At 39.3% G+C, this 14,482-nt stretch overlaps 1 protein-coding gene across 3 annotated transcripts in view; it reads right to left on the bottom strand.

Moving 5' to 3' along the window:
• Positions 1-14,482, bottom strand: part of FCHO2 (FCH and mu domain containing endocytic adaptor 2) — an 87,811-nt gene that overhangs the window by 57,354 nt on the left and 15,975 nt on the right. For all 3 annotated transcript variants that reach the window (XM_084802685.1, XM_084802683.1, XM_084802684.1), the window contains 4 exons: positions 11,693-11,834; positions 11,455-11,607; positions 8,805-8,909; positions 1,088-1,186 (listed from right to left, as the gene is read on the bottom strand). In XM_084802685.1, coding sequence (XP_084658811.1) covers positions 1,088-1,186; positions 8,805-8,909; positions 11,455-11,607; positions 11,693-11,834 — 499 coding nt within the window. The remainder of the gene's footprint in view (positions 1-1,087; positions 1,187-8,804; positions 8,910-11,454; positions 11,608-11,692; positions 11,835-14,482) is intronic.

The following is a 14,482-nucleotide window of genomic DNA, read 5'->3' as shown; positions in this document are numbered from 1 at the left end:
ATTCATATGAGGCTAGAGAGATGGCTTAGTGTTTGCTCTTCCCGAGGGCCCAAGTTCAATCCCCATCACCCACTGAAGAGGTTCATAGACACTAGCAGCTCCATTGCCAGCAGAATCCAACACCTCTGATACAAGCACATTCAGTCATGTGTACATATCCACACACAATTTAAAAGCAATAAAAATAAATCTTAAAAAATAATAAATTGAAGCCGGGCATGTTGGCACACACCTTTAATCCCAGCACTTGGGAGGCAGAGGCAGGCGGATCACTGCGAGTTAGAGGCCAGCCTGGTCTACAAACTGAGTCTAGGACAGCCAAGACTACACAGAGAAACCCTGTCTTGAAAAAACAAAAAACAAAAACAACAACAATAATAAATTGGGTGGTAGTGGTACATAGCTTTAATCCCAGCACTCAGGAGGCAGAGACAGGTGAATCTCTGAGTTTGAGGCCAGCCTGGTATAAAAAAACAAAAACAAAATACAAAACAACAACAACAACAACATCATCATCATCATCATCATCATAATCATCATCATCATCATAATAAATTGTCAGCTCACACTTTTAACCCCAGCACTTAGGAGGTAGAGGCAGGAAGATCTCTGAGTTAGAGGCCAGCCTGGTCTACAGAATCAGTTCTAGGTCAGCCAGTACTATACAAAGAAGTGTCTCAAAAACTAAATACAAACAATAAAGCCAGGTGTGGTGGCACACACCTTTCATCCCAGCACTAAGGAGGCAGAAGAAAGCAGATATCTGAGTTCAAGGCCAGCCTGGTCTACAAAGCGAGCCCAGGACAGCCAGAGCTGTTACACAGAGAAACCCTGTCTCAAAAAACTAAATAAATAAATAAATAAATAGAAATAACAACAGCAGCAATGCTAATAATGAATTATCATACTTGGTGATCAATAAAAATACATATAAATACATATTCTTCTCTTCATCTGAAATAATTCAGTATGATCATAGGATATATGATATGATGATTTCCAAACAATGTAATAAAAGACTTACTAAAGAGCTATAAATGAACATAAAATTTTCATAAACCACTTCAACGTAAAGCAAAAAATTTACCTGGCCTATCTGTAGATGAATTTCCTTTATAGCATTTGACAAGGATCCTATAATTTCCTTTATGTGAATAAGATGAGTTTCTTCAATATCTTGAAATTTCTGGGTTTGAAATATAAGTTTTGATTATGAAAATATATACAGATACATAAAATCATATACTCTGGAATCAAGACAAGTTTTAGAAACCACTTCAATATAGGTACCTAAATTAAATTAGCACTATGTTTAAAATGCTTCTAGACAAACACATCTAATAAAGTTAAATTTTGTTATTCCATTTTCTTAGGCAAATATAAGGTTTTTTTCAGAATCTGAAAATGCTACAAGTTAAACTTTATAATCAAGACTTTTTAAAATTAGTAGTTCCATAAGATAGCAATATTACAAAAACCAGAGGAAAGTTTCCAAAACTAAAACCTGATACCGGCAGGGCAAACCCTGACCATTTAACTCTAAAGTCTAAAATCTGGCCAAAGATTCTCAACATGCCTGTCTAACTTTTGAAAAGCTAACAAAATTATAGAGTCTGTGAACAAAGAAACTTGGGACAGCATAGTGATCTGTCTCAGCAGCTCTCCATGGACGGTGGGAGTGCACTGGAGGGGGAAAGGGGTCACCCCAGAACATGGGTCTCCAGGACGCCTGGGGAGATGGTAAGAGGGGATACTGTTAGGAAGGACTCTTCCCAGTTATAACATCTATACCCCAGAGAATGAATACCACTGCTAGCTTCTGCTTTGCAAAACTCATGATCAAAACCCCAGAGAAATACTTCACTTTGTTTAAACCCAGAATTTTCTAAACTTGCCCAACCTCACAACCTTAGAGTGTTTTCTCCTTCCCTAAAACACTATTGTCAGTTCTACTGTATCTTTTCCCTTTTTATCAAATTAAATCAATTCTAAAGAATAGGGTTCAGTGGGGGCTGGAGAGATGGCTCAGAGGTTAAGTTGAGAGCACTGGCTGCTCTTCCAGAGGTCCTGAGTTCAATTCCCAGAAACCACATGATGGCTCACAACCATCTATAATGTGATCTGATGCCCTCTTCTGGCCTGTAGGTGTACATGCAGGCAGAGCACTGTATACAAAATAAACAAATCTCTGGGTGTGGTGGCACACGCCTCTAATCCCAGCAGAGGCAGGTGAATCTCTGTGAGTTCAAGGCCAGCCTGGACTACAAAGTGAGTCCAGGATAGCCAGCGATACACAGAGAAGCCCTGTCTCAAAAAAAGAAAAAAAGTAAATAAATAAATCTTTTTAAAAAGAACGGGCTTAAATTTCTAATTAATTTTCTCAAGTTAAGCTATCAAATTAAATTATCTCTCCTCACATTAATGTCCAAATGTATTCAGTACTGAGCTACTTGATCAGAATTATTAATACAGATTATCTACATTTTTATGAATCAGTTAAAAATATATCAAAAGAGGCAAAACTATGATTTTATTTATGTGTGAACTGTACTAACAGTTCCCAAACATCAATCAACCTTATTGATGAAGATGATAGATAATAGAGTAATTCATCCTGGTCACACTAATAAAATATCTATTTCAAGGTCCCGAACTACCTTTAAGAACTGAGAAATGGCTCAGTGCTTAATGACACATACAGCTTTTGCAGAGGGCCCAATTTTAGTTGCCAGCACTAAAGTCAGATGACTCAGAATATCCTGTAATTCCAGCTCCAATGGATCTGAACCCTCTTCTCATGTCAGCAGCAGACACCCATGTACACTAAGAGACACACGTAAATAAAAATAAATCTTAAAAGAAGATAATTGAAGAACATCCAATGGGAGGTTGATTCTTCTACATTCAAAATAGAAGAAATGGCCCAGGGGCTTGAGAGATAGCTCAGCACTACTTGAGAATGCTCTCTGCATAAGCACTGGCTCCTCTTGCAGTGGACCCAGGTTCAGTTCCCAGCACACAGATAGTGGTTCACAACCAGCCTAACGTCAGATCTGTTCCTCTTTCTGATCTCTGCAGCCACCCTGCACATGATACATACACATATATGGAGGCAAAACACATACATAAAATAAATACATCGAATAAAAAAAATTTAAAGAAATGGGCCTCAGGTTAAATGTCAGAAATGTATTAACAAAATATTTTCTCATAAACAAATACAACCAAATATAGTAAAACTGACTCGTAATTAATTTCATAAGGATGATTCCCTATTTCCAAGGAAAGTGTGTCTTCATTCCATGTTTTTTATGTGTATGAGTGTTTTGCCTGCATGACTATCTGTGCCTGCTGTGCCTGCAGAGGCCAGACGAGGGTGTCGGATGCCCTGGAACAGGAGTTACAGATAGTTGTGAGCTGCCATGTGGTGCTGTGACTTGAACCCAGGTCCTCTTAAACCACTGAGCCATCTCTCCTGGTCCGAGTCAGAAGTATCTTGAAACATGAATCCACATTTAACTCAATGCATAATTCAGATACAATCTGAGATTGTGGAATTTTTCTTTGAAGATAGAAAAAGCACACTACTAACTAATGCTATTACTCAAAATTAGTAACTACTACTTCAGGGGATCTAAACCCTGTTCTGGCATGAGAAACCCAAACATAAATGGCACACACCCACCAAGCATAGATTCATATATATACATAAACAAAAAAAGGTTTCAGAGAGACAGATAGACAGACACCACAGCAATCTGTTTTAGTGGTATGTGGCTACCCTTACAGCTGGAAAGCTACTTTAAAAAATAAATCTTGGGGCTGGAGAGATGGCCCAGCAGATAAGAGAGCACTGTCTACTCTTCTAGAGGTCCTGAGTTCAATTCCCAGCAACCACATGGTGGCTCACAACTATCTATAATGTCATCTGATGCCCGCTTCTGACATGCAGGTGTCCATACATACATACACATAAAATAAATAAATTAATTAATTAAAAAAATAAATCTTAAGAAAAAATAATAATACTAGTTACTTGTATGTGTGTGTGCAAGTACACACTACACAACTATCAGAAAGACACAAAAACATAAGAGGAAAGATAGACACTAGCAAGGATTATTTAAATCAATGTAAACATATTCTTTTCACCAAGTAGTTTGTTCTCTCATCTGTTCAAGTAAATTAATGTTCATTTACAAATGGCAGAGTAGCTGGGCATGGTGGCACACGCCTTTAATCCCAGCACTTGGGAGGCAGAGGCAGGCAGATCCCTGTGAGTTCAAGGCCAGCCTGGTCTACAAAGCGAGTCCAGGACAGCCAAGGTTACACAGGGAAACCCTGTCTCGAAAAAACCAAAAAACCAAAAATTAAAAAAAAATGGCAGCGTAAATAACTAAAATGCAATTCTGAAGAAAATGCAATGAGAGCAAAAAAAAGATAAGGAAATGGAAGGATGAACGCTGAAAAGTACTTTTAAAATAACATTTCTTTCAAAGCTGTGTGAGCTGGCATACACCATTAATCCTAGGACTTGGGAGGCAGAGGCAAAGGGATTTTTATGAGTTCAATGGTCTCTATGGTGGAGTTCCCAGTGAGCCAGGGCTACATAGTGAAACTCTACTTCAGGGTAGAGGGAAAAGTAACATCAAGATGAGGCAAGGTGGCAGCAGCTTGTAATTCCAACACTCAATAGACTGAGGCAAGATTACAAATTGGAGGCCAGCTTGGCCTACACAGACTCTAAAAGTCAAACACACAAACAGAACAGCGTATGTGTTTATAAAATTACAGGTCTGAGTTGAACCCTGGATCCCACAACGTGGAAGGAGATGTCCCACTCCATAAGAGTCGTTCTCTGCCCTACACACAAATGTAAATTTCAGAAAATGTAGGGACAGCTGGAGAGATGGCTCAGCGGTTAGGAGCATTGGCTGATCTTCCAAAGGTTCTGAGTTCAATTCCCAGCAACCACATGATGGCTATAGTGAGATCTGGTGCCCTCTTCTGGTATGTAGACATACATATAGACAGATCGTTTTTTACATAATAAATAAGTAGACCTTTTTTTGAAAAAATTAGGGAACGGAAAGATGGCTCAGTGGTTAAGAACACTGGCTGCTACTCCAGAGGACCTGTGTTCAATTCTCAGCACCCACATGGCTGCTCACAACTGTCTGTAACTCCAGTCCCAGAGAGTTTGATGCCCTCTTCTGGCCTATGAAAATAAAACTCCCATAAAATAATTTTTAATTTAAAAAATGTTAAGTAACATCAATACAATAAAGAAAAATACTGAACAGCAGGTTCTAATTTCTATTCTAGTTTAAATGATTAATTTATTTTAATTAGTAGAAATGCAAAATTAAAAATCCAATAGTAACTGCTTTATAAATACATGATCTTTATGATTTAGAAGACAAAACAGCATTTGCTGCAGTCTGTAATAGCCTTCCTTGCAAAAGAAATTTCACCACTTTTAGAAAATCTCATTTAATACAACTAAAGCCTTCACCTTTCCCCCAGAACACAGTACTGGAACCTTCGGCAAACATTATCTATAGCTGTGCTGACACAGCAAGCCCCAGTTTTTTCTCCAGCTTTTACTTGGATTTCAGCTTCTCTTCCTCTATCGAGTTCTCAATGACCCCACGCAAAACAAACATGGAGTCATCATGGCTTTGTAACTCACACTATTTTATTAAGGCTCAGCTTGTCATTTCTTACCCAAAATCTTTAGGGCCAGATATGTTTTAGAATTCAAGTTTTGTGGATTTTTAAAATAAATACATGTGGTACTATAAAATATGGCATATTTTATACTAATACTAGTACAACTGGGTGCTTACCAATCACACTAATGTACAGTGAGTCTAAAGTAAAATCATAAACAGCTTCACACAGATTCAGGCCCAAGTTTTGCTGTCAAAAGAGTTATAATAAAGGCTGGGCATGGTGGCGCACGCCTTTAATCCCAGCACTCGGGAGACAGAGGCAGGTGGATCTCTGTGAGTTCCAGGCCAGCCTGGTCTACAAAGTGAGTCCAGAACAGCCAAGGCTACACAGAGAAACCCTGTCTCAACACCCCCCCCCAAAAAAAGTTGGACTTTCACAACTTTGAGGACTCAAAACTATGACAATGAACATTAGAGCCAGCACTACGGCAGCCCCCACCGTCTCGGTCAGCATACTGTCTAACTGAACATCTGCCTGCCTCCCTCCAGCCAACTCGAGAACCTCTCATCCCCTACTTCTCTTTATCCACGCACTTGACAAATTTGGATTTTTGTTGCTTGGGGATTTTTTGTTTTTGTTTTTATTAGAGAAACTCCTTTAATCATGATGTAGAGCTTCAAAGGGGGCTGACTCTAGGACCCACGTGACTAGGAAGCAAGGGACGATAGGAGGTGGCTGTCGGCCAAAACAGCCGCTTCCAGGAAATGTGGCCTGTGACACATGTGATCAAAAGCAGGTGTGGCTGGGAGGGTGAGGAGGGCAAGCTGCTGTCCCTTTCAAGTTGTAACAAATTACCCCTTCCTTAGTTAGCTGGAATCACCTCAAGTAACTTTCTTAATCCTTTTTTTTTCTTTTTCTTTTGAGACAGCCGTTCTCCCTGTAGACCTAGCTAGACAAGTCAAAATTTGAAAGTGACCTCATCTCCTTGAGAATTTCTCTCCCTCCCTAATCCCTGATATTTCCACATTTGCAGCCTTCCTCCAAAAGGAACCACGAGCCCCTCATCCTTCTCACCTGACTTCCAAACTGACTACTCATCTCTTCTGGGGCTAGAATAATGCACTGTCCACAAAACTGCCAGAACTAACTTAAAATACAGATCCAATCATGTTACAACAAAATGTAGGGGCTACCAGGCTGCCAGCTGCTCTTAGGAGAACAACTAATCCCTAGCCTGTCCTCGTCTTCACCCATTTTTTAAAAAAACATTTATTTATTTATTTATTATGTATACAGTGTTGTGCCTGCAGGCCAGAAGAGGGCGCCAGATCTCTTTACAGATGGCTGTGAGCCACCATGTGGTTGCTGGGAGCTGAACTCAGGACCTCTAGAGGAGCAGGCAGTGCTCTTTACCTCTGAGCCGCCTCTGCAGCCCCTCAAGCCTCAGTTTTAAATGTCACTTCTCTCAAACAAGTCTCCCAATTATGCCACTCTTACTATGCTAGCTCCTGGAAGCCTAGTCCTTCCCTTCACAACATTTATTAAAATGTGTTAATTTATAAGCATGTATTTCATGTCTGCCCCCATCCTCCATACTGTCAACCGAATACACCTGCATCTAGCACAGTGCATTTGGCGTAATAGGTAAACATGGATGCGAGTGCCTGCACGCATGCAAGTATATAAACCTTTTGGTTTCTGAGGTGTAAGAACTAGGAATCGAAGTTTCAGAATTATCAAGACTTCCTTCATATCTAGTATATGCCCACCAAAAGAAAGAAACTGTTTTAACTGCTGAGAAGACTAAATGAAGTATCCAATTCTTGTCCTCATATAATTTACACGTGGAAAAGACACAGCACAAAATAGGAACGGAGGAGCTAGTGTACCTCACCACGGTCTCAGATATGATGACTAAAATGTTCCAAAAGTTCCACCATTAGCCTCATGCCAGGAGAGGCAGCACACCGTAAGAAACATGCAGCATGATGTGGTAAGCCACTGTGATCTGCTGGGTCCTCCGCTATCTACTAGATGAAACTAAATTCCTGATGTCTTAAATGGTGCTAGGTGCTAAGACTATGCCAAGACATGAGTTGAGAGTAGAAATGTTGCTAGGTAGGATTCATAAAGTGCATCTACCTTTAAAAAGGCCTTCAACTAGGACTGAAAAGAACACCAAATTACATATAATTTATCCAAAGTTAAAAGAACACAAATATTTCCCTGCCTACATCCATTCACTAAAATTTAAGACCTTTGAGAACAAGGCTTTTTCATTGTTTTGTTTACAGTTGTATCTTCAGTACTGAGTATCTTCCAGTATTCTTCTTACACAGAAAATAAAATCAAGATTCGAGCCTGACAGGCAGCACTGTCTTCACCATCTACCAAAGCCTTCATTTTCCTCACGTATCTTTAAACAGCTCTTCTTACTAAACTGAATAAGCTTTTATAATACTGTCATAGTCTGAGAGTGAAATGTCCATCATAGGCTCATGTGTTTTAACACTTGGTCCCCAGCTGGTTAAACTATTGTGGGAGATCATGGAATCCGCTGGACAAATGTGCCTAGCTGGTAGATGTAGAAGACAGGGCCAGGGCTTCAGGAGTCTAGGCTGGCTCACTTCCAGACCAAACTTTTGCTTCCAGATCCACTAAGATATAAGAAAGTAGCCTCCTATTCTCTGTCTTCTTCTATCATGACAGACTAAACCACAAGCCAAGGTACAGGCAGCTCTCTCTCAGGTGTTCGGTCACAGCATGTGAAAAGTAAGTGGTATACAAGCATTAGCACTCCGGCATGCTGGCCTTACATCTCCCAAACAAGATGCCAATATAAATTACTATAACACTGAAATGTTTTTTAACACTAAGAAAATTAAACAGAAACATTCTATTATTTAATCCATGTACACAAATATAAGCATCCTCTCTTAAATTTAAAGCCTTAAAAATATCAATCTGATAGCCAGGTGTGGTGGCGCACACCTTTAACCCCAGCACTCAGGAGGCAGAGGAAGGCAGATTGCTCTGAGTTTGAGACCAGCCTGGTCTACAAAGCAAGTCCAAAACAACCAAAGCTACACAGAAAAACCCTGTCTCAAAAATAAGAAGAAATTACCAACCTGAGCCGTTTCTGTCATCTTTTGTTCAAAATCAGCTTTTGTTAACGCATATTTTTCCACATAGAGTTTATAAGCATCTGTAGCTTTCTTAGATTTAGCAGCTGCCTGTAACAAAACAAAATCATTTCTTAAAAGATGTATTTGTTTTAATTTTATGGGTATTGAGTGTTTGCCTTCATGTATGTGTTAGTAAACAACGTGCATGCCTAGTGCCCTTGGAAGGCATATGAAGACATCGGCTCTCCTAAAACCAGAGTTACAGATAGCTGTGAGCTACAATATGAGTGCTAGGAATCAGACGTGGGTCCTCTGCAAGACCACCTGGTACTCTTAACCTCAGAGGCATCTTTTTATCCCATCACACAGAAGCATATTAAACTAAGGTTAACCATCTTTCTTTCTTAATATAAGGTAATATGAAGTAACAAAGAGTTTGGTTTGATAAACAACAAACTTTAATCCTTTAGTGCTTGCCTAAATCATTTTTCTTTTTTTTTTTTTATAGGTAGACAATAACTCAAGAATTAAACATGGCTGGGCATGGTGGAATATACCTGTGATCCCAGCACTAACAAGGCAGAGGCAGGCAGATCTCTGTAATTTCAAGGACAGCCAGGTTAGCCAAAACAAAAACAAGCAAAACAAAAAATTAAACATGGACTCTTTTTTCAGTCTAATGGAATGTAATTCAAAAGTTTCAAACATGTGGGGCTGGAGAGATGGCTCAGAGGTTAAAAACACTGCTTGCTCTTCCAGAGGTCCTGAGTTTAATTCCCAGCAACCAGATGGTGGCTTACAACCCTCTATGTGATCTGGTGCCCTCTTCTGGCCTACAGGTGTACATACAGGCACAACACTTTACATGTAATAAATAAACCTTAAAAAAGAAAAAAAAAAGGGTAAAACACTTTATAACTCAGAACAATATTGTATAATCCTAAGCAATAGCTTTGAGAAACTGTAAAGAAACCATGTAAAAGGTACAACAATCAGAAGGCACCCGACACATTTTTCTGTAATTCTGGGTCTTTCTCCTCTCCCATTAATGCACATATATTCCATTTAATGTCTGACTGAAGTCTATAAACCAAACTCAAAACTAAAAAGATTGGTTTGCCGTAATAGTTCTCAGTTTCTAAGATGTTCCAGTAAGCCAATAAATGTTTTAATTTTTATCTATTTTCAAGATCTCTTTTATAAAAATACCACAATGGTAATAATATAGTTTTATTTTATCAGTTACTTAATGAAAATACTAAATATAATAAAAGAAGAATATAAAGTTATATAGGACATCTCTTCCTCAAGGACTCTGTAAAATAACCGACACATGAGTAGAAATCAGAAAGTAGTAACATCACAGAGCTCAATATAAACCTTGGGTGAAACACATTCTGGGGAAAATATATCCTAGGCAGCTCTGTCCTGGGGTAGACACACAGCTGCAGTCTCACTGCTGTAGACATTGGCATGTAGGCAACAAAGAGCACCAGGCCAAGGCGGGGGGGTCTGGGAGTAGCAGGCCAGGCTTTGGGGTGGAGGAAAAAGAAGAAATCCCTACTGTCTAAAGGTTGATGAATTTGACTAAGAAGATGAGCTCCAGAGTAAGAAGTCAAAGATGAAGGACAAGGTATTGGATGTCAATATAGAAATAGCTCTATATTCCTGATCATCAGACGGTTTGTTTTTTATTTAAAAGTATGTGTAGCTGCGTATGTCTGCAGGTGGGTCTATGAACAAGAGTGCAGATGCTTGTAAAGAAAAAAGGCATAAGGTTTCCTAACGCTGGAATTTACAGATCACAATAATCTGTTGAGATCACAACAGATGGTCATGAACTACCTAATATGGGTGCTGGGAACTGAACCTGGGTCCTCTGGAAGAGTAGCAAATGCTCTTAACCTTTATCCCACTGAGCCACCTCTCCAACCCCTCACAGACTTTCTTTCCTTCTTTTTTTGCAATGCTAGAGAGTCAAATAAAGGACTTTACAAATCCTAGGCAAACCAAGTAAAACCTCCAGTGCTAGGAATAGACTGTATCTTGCTGAGTCATTGGCAAAAAGAGGCCCCAGGGAAATCCCCAAACATGGCAGGCTATTGCCACGGCTATTGGTTGCTCTCCATAACCTGATGTAAGGCCCTATTGTGGAAGACAACGCTTGCTTGTATCGCTGAACTCAGAGTAGCAGAGCTAGTCCCCAACTAGAAACTTCCCCTGTATTGACTAGTGTTCATGGTACTAGAAGGCTCTCTATGTGCTTCCAAGGGAGAAAGTTATCATTAATATCACCCAGCTACAAGCCTTGAGACATCCAGTAGAGACCTACTGACAGATATACTTATGTATTAGTGGTAGAAATGTCGGTTAAGGAACTAACCACTTGCTGTTTCAATTTAAGACCCAATCATGAGATGGAATCCACTCTGGATTGCAGGGACTCAATGGCCTCTAATCAATCTAGCTCAGTTATTTCCGGTTCAGTAAGAGTCGACCCTGCCTCAAAAACTAAGGGAAACTGACAGAAGAGGACAGAGTGATCTCTGGTCACCACATGTGCACGCATGTGCTCTACATACACCATACACATATAAACACACACAAAAGAGAAAGTACTTTGGAAGTATAAAAATATTTTTATTATAATTACCTTTTCTATTTCTCTTTGTGTTGCTCCCTCTTTTTTCAGACGTTCCTGTTCCACACACTTGGCATTGTAATTTTCCTTAGACTTCTGGAGGGCCTGCGTTATGTTCTGAATGGCCTGGACGGCTTCCAGAGTCCCTGCAACCTCTTCTTTAGTCTGTGTGATAAGAAAAGGTTCAATAAAGTGAGCTGTAAGGCACTCAGCATGTGACCTCTCAATCATTTAACAAGTAAATAATTACCTTTTTATGAGATTTTACTTGTTCCTCGCCGTACTTCTGAACTTCTTTTATCAGTTCTTGTAATTTTCTAACAAGATCCAAATGACAATTTGCTAATTTTTCTGTAGATGTTTTGAACACATCCCACACTGGTGCAAATGTCCTAAGGAAAAAGCACAATATGGGGATTAATTTACTAAAAGAAGTAGTAACTGGTTTAAAAAAAAAAAAAGTAAAGTCTAAGGTTCTAAACTGAACCCAACGCAATCAATAATGCTATACTCAGCAATTTTCTCTAGGTAAAAGATGAAATTAAGATAATGAAACGTGGTGGCGCACGCCTTTAATCCCAGCACTCAGAAGCAGAGGCAGGCGGATTGCTGTGAGATTGAGGTCAGCCTGGTCTATAGAGCGAGTCTAGGACAGTCAAGGCTACACAGAGAAACCTTGCATCAAAGAACTGTCTGTTCCTTTGTGTATATGGGCGCACCTGCGTGCATGCATGCCATGCATGGGTGACTGGCGCACAAGGAGGCCAGAAAGGCCCTGAGCCCCTGGAACTAGAGTCAGAGAAGGCTGTGAGCCACCATGGGGGGCTAAGAATTGAAGCAGGGTCCTCTGGAAGAGCAGCAAAAGCTGCTGCAACCACTGGGCCATCTCTCTGGTTCCACAAATTCAAAAACACACATATATTTTAAATTTTATTTTAAACTTCATTATAAAAAAATTTCAAAGCCGGGTGTGGTGGCGCACACCTTTAATCCCAGTCCTCGGGAGGCAGAGGCAGGCGGATCGCTGTGAGTTCGAAGCCAGCCTGGTCTACAAAGGGAGTCCAGGACAGCCAAGGCTACACAGAGAAACCCTGTCTCAAAAAACCAAAAAATAAAAAATAAAAATAAAAAAATAAAAAAAATCAAACTAAAAGGAAAAACCATCATACACAAAATTAAGCAGAACCAAAGACATAACTCGCTGAAATCTCTATACAGTTAAGTAGCTAGTTGGAATGGAAGCTGTGAAGCTTCACATTGGATTTTATACTTTCACTACTGAATATATTTTTATGTACTTATCTACCATTAAAACCAAAATAAATAAATAAATAAATAAATAAATAAATAAATCCATGACAGTTAAAGCTAACACAAAAACAAAAATAAAAACACTGGCTGTGGAGGTGCACCCCTTTAATCCCAGCACTCTGGGAGGCAGAGGCAGGTGGATCTCGTGAGTTCGAGGCCAGCCTAATCTACAAATTGAGTCTAGAACAGCGAGAGTGGTTACACAGAGAAACTCTGTCTCAAAAGCACCTAAAAAAAATTCAAAAGTAAAACAATAAATTAGCTTTATGTTCTCTTTAATAACTAATTTTCAGTGTTTGCATTTGGCCCTGTGTCATCTCCTAAAAGTTAGCCTTTCTTTTTTTTTTTTTAATTTTTTAAAATGTTTTTATTTATTATGTATATGAGTACACTGTCTTCATGCACACCAGAAAAGGGCATCGGATCCTATTACAGATGGTTGTGAGCCACCATGTGGCAGCTGGGAATTGAACTCAGGACCTCTGGAAGAGCAGCCAGTGCTCTTAACCTCTGAGCCATCTCTCCAGCCCCAAGTTAGTCTTTCTTGTCTTCTTTTCTACATGTTATTGTGTTCACACATGTTCATTTGATAGCACAACTTTTTTTCTGGGCAAGTAATATACATCATATTAATAGACAAACTGAGAAATTCAAAATATACCTAAATGCAACTGAACACATAGAAAATTAAACTTCTTGAAAAAATATACAAAATATACAAAAACAGTATTTAAAATCTCTGTGCTCTTAAGAGATGAACAAAAACGTAATAATGGGAGGCTGGAAAGATGGCTCCCTGGTTTTAAGCATTTGTTGCTCTAACAAAGACCTGGAAGCAACCAGCACCCACTGTCCTAACTGCAGTTCCAGGAGATCCAACGCTCTCTTCTGACCTTCATGGACAACAGGCAAATGCATGACATACATATACGCATGCAGGGAAAATACATTCATTCACATAAAATTAAGTAAGACACCAGGTGGTAGTAGCACATGCCTTTAATCCCAGCACTTCGGAGGCAGAGGCAGGTGGATATATGAGTTCTAGGCTAGCCTGGTCTACAAAGCAAGTCCAGGACATCCAAGGCTAACACAGAGACATCTGTCTCAAAAAAACAAAAGAAAAAGATAATAAAATTAACCATTCCTTCTGGATTTGATAGAGTTTATATTATGAAATTATTTTTCCACAGGTGTTACAACTGTATGTTTTCACTGCAAGTAAAGTGTTATTTTCATTTTATAAAGAATATAAAAATTTCAAAAGAGGATACAGTAAGTCTATTAAACAACAGAAGAAAATTTAAAATGTTTTTAATTATTTAAATGAAGTTCATCTTCTAGGTGAATTGATGCTGCTGTTGCTGCTGTTTTAATTTTAAGACATGGTCTCACTGTGTAGTCTAGGCTGGCCTCACGCTTGACATCTTCCTGTCTTAGCCTCCTTAGTGTCACACTACCCTTGGTAAGTTAAGTGAATTTCCAAAGATCACTGCAAAAGTACAACCAACTATAATTGGACTTCCAAAAACTAGAATACTACTTTACACGTATAACTGCAATCTTAAGAACTTAACAATATTAAGTGATTACATTGAAGGAGTAAGTTTCATGAGGCCTTAATTCTAGACAAAGAATTACAGGCAAGTCAGAGAGGCTGCGAGCATGAGAAAGTCTTTCCCATGGAAGAGCTCCTCACTTGGTTACCAATAACAAGTGGTCAGCCTTG

This window comes from Acomys minous (assembly GCF_964271855.1).
Source record: "Acomys minous genome assembly, chromosome: 11".
Taxonomy (NCBI): domain Eukaryota; kingdom Metazoa; phylum Chordata; class Mammalia; order Rodentia; family Muridae; genus Acomys; species Acomys minous.
Note: the sequence above shows the minus strand (reverse complement) of the source record. Positions and strands in the feature narration are given on the sequence as shown.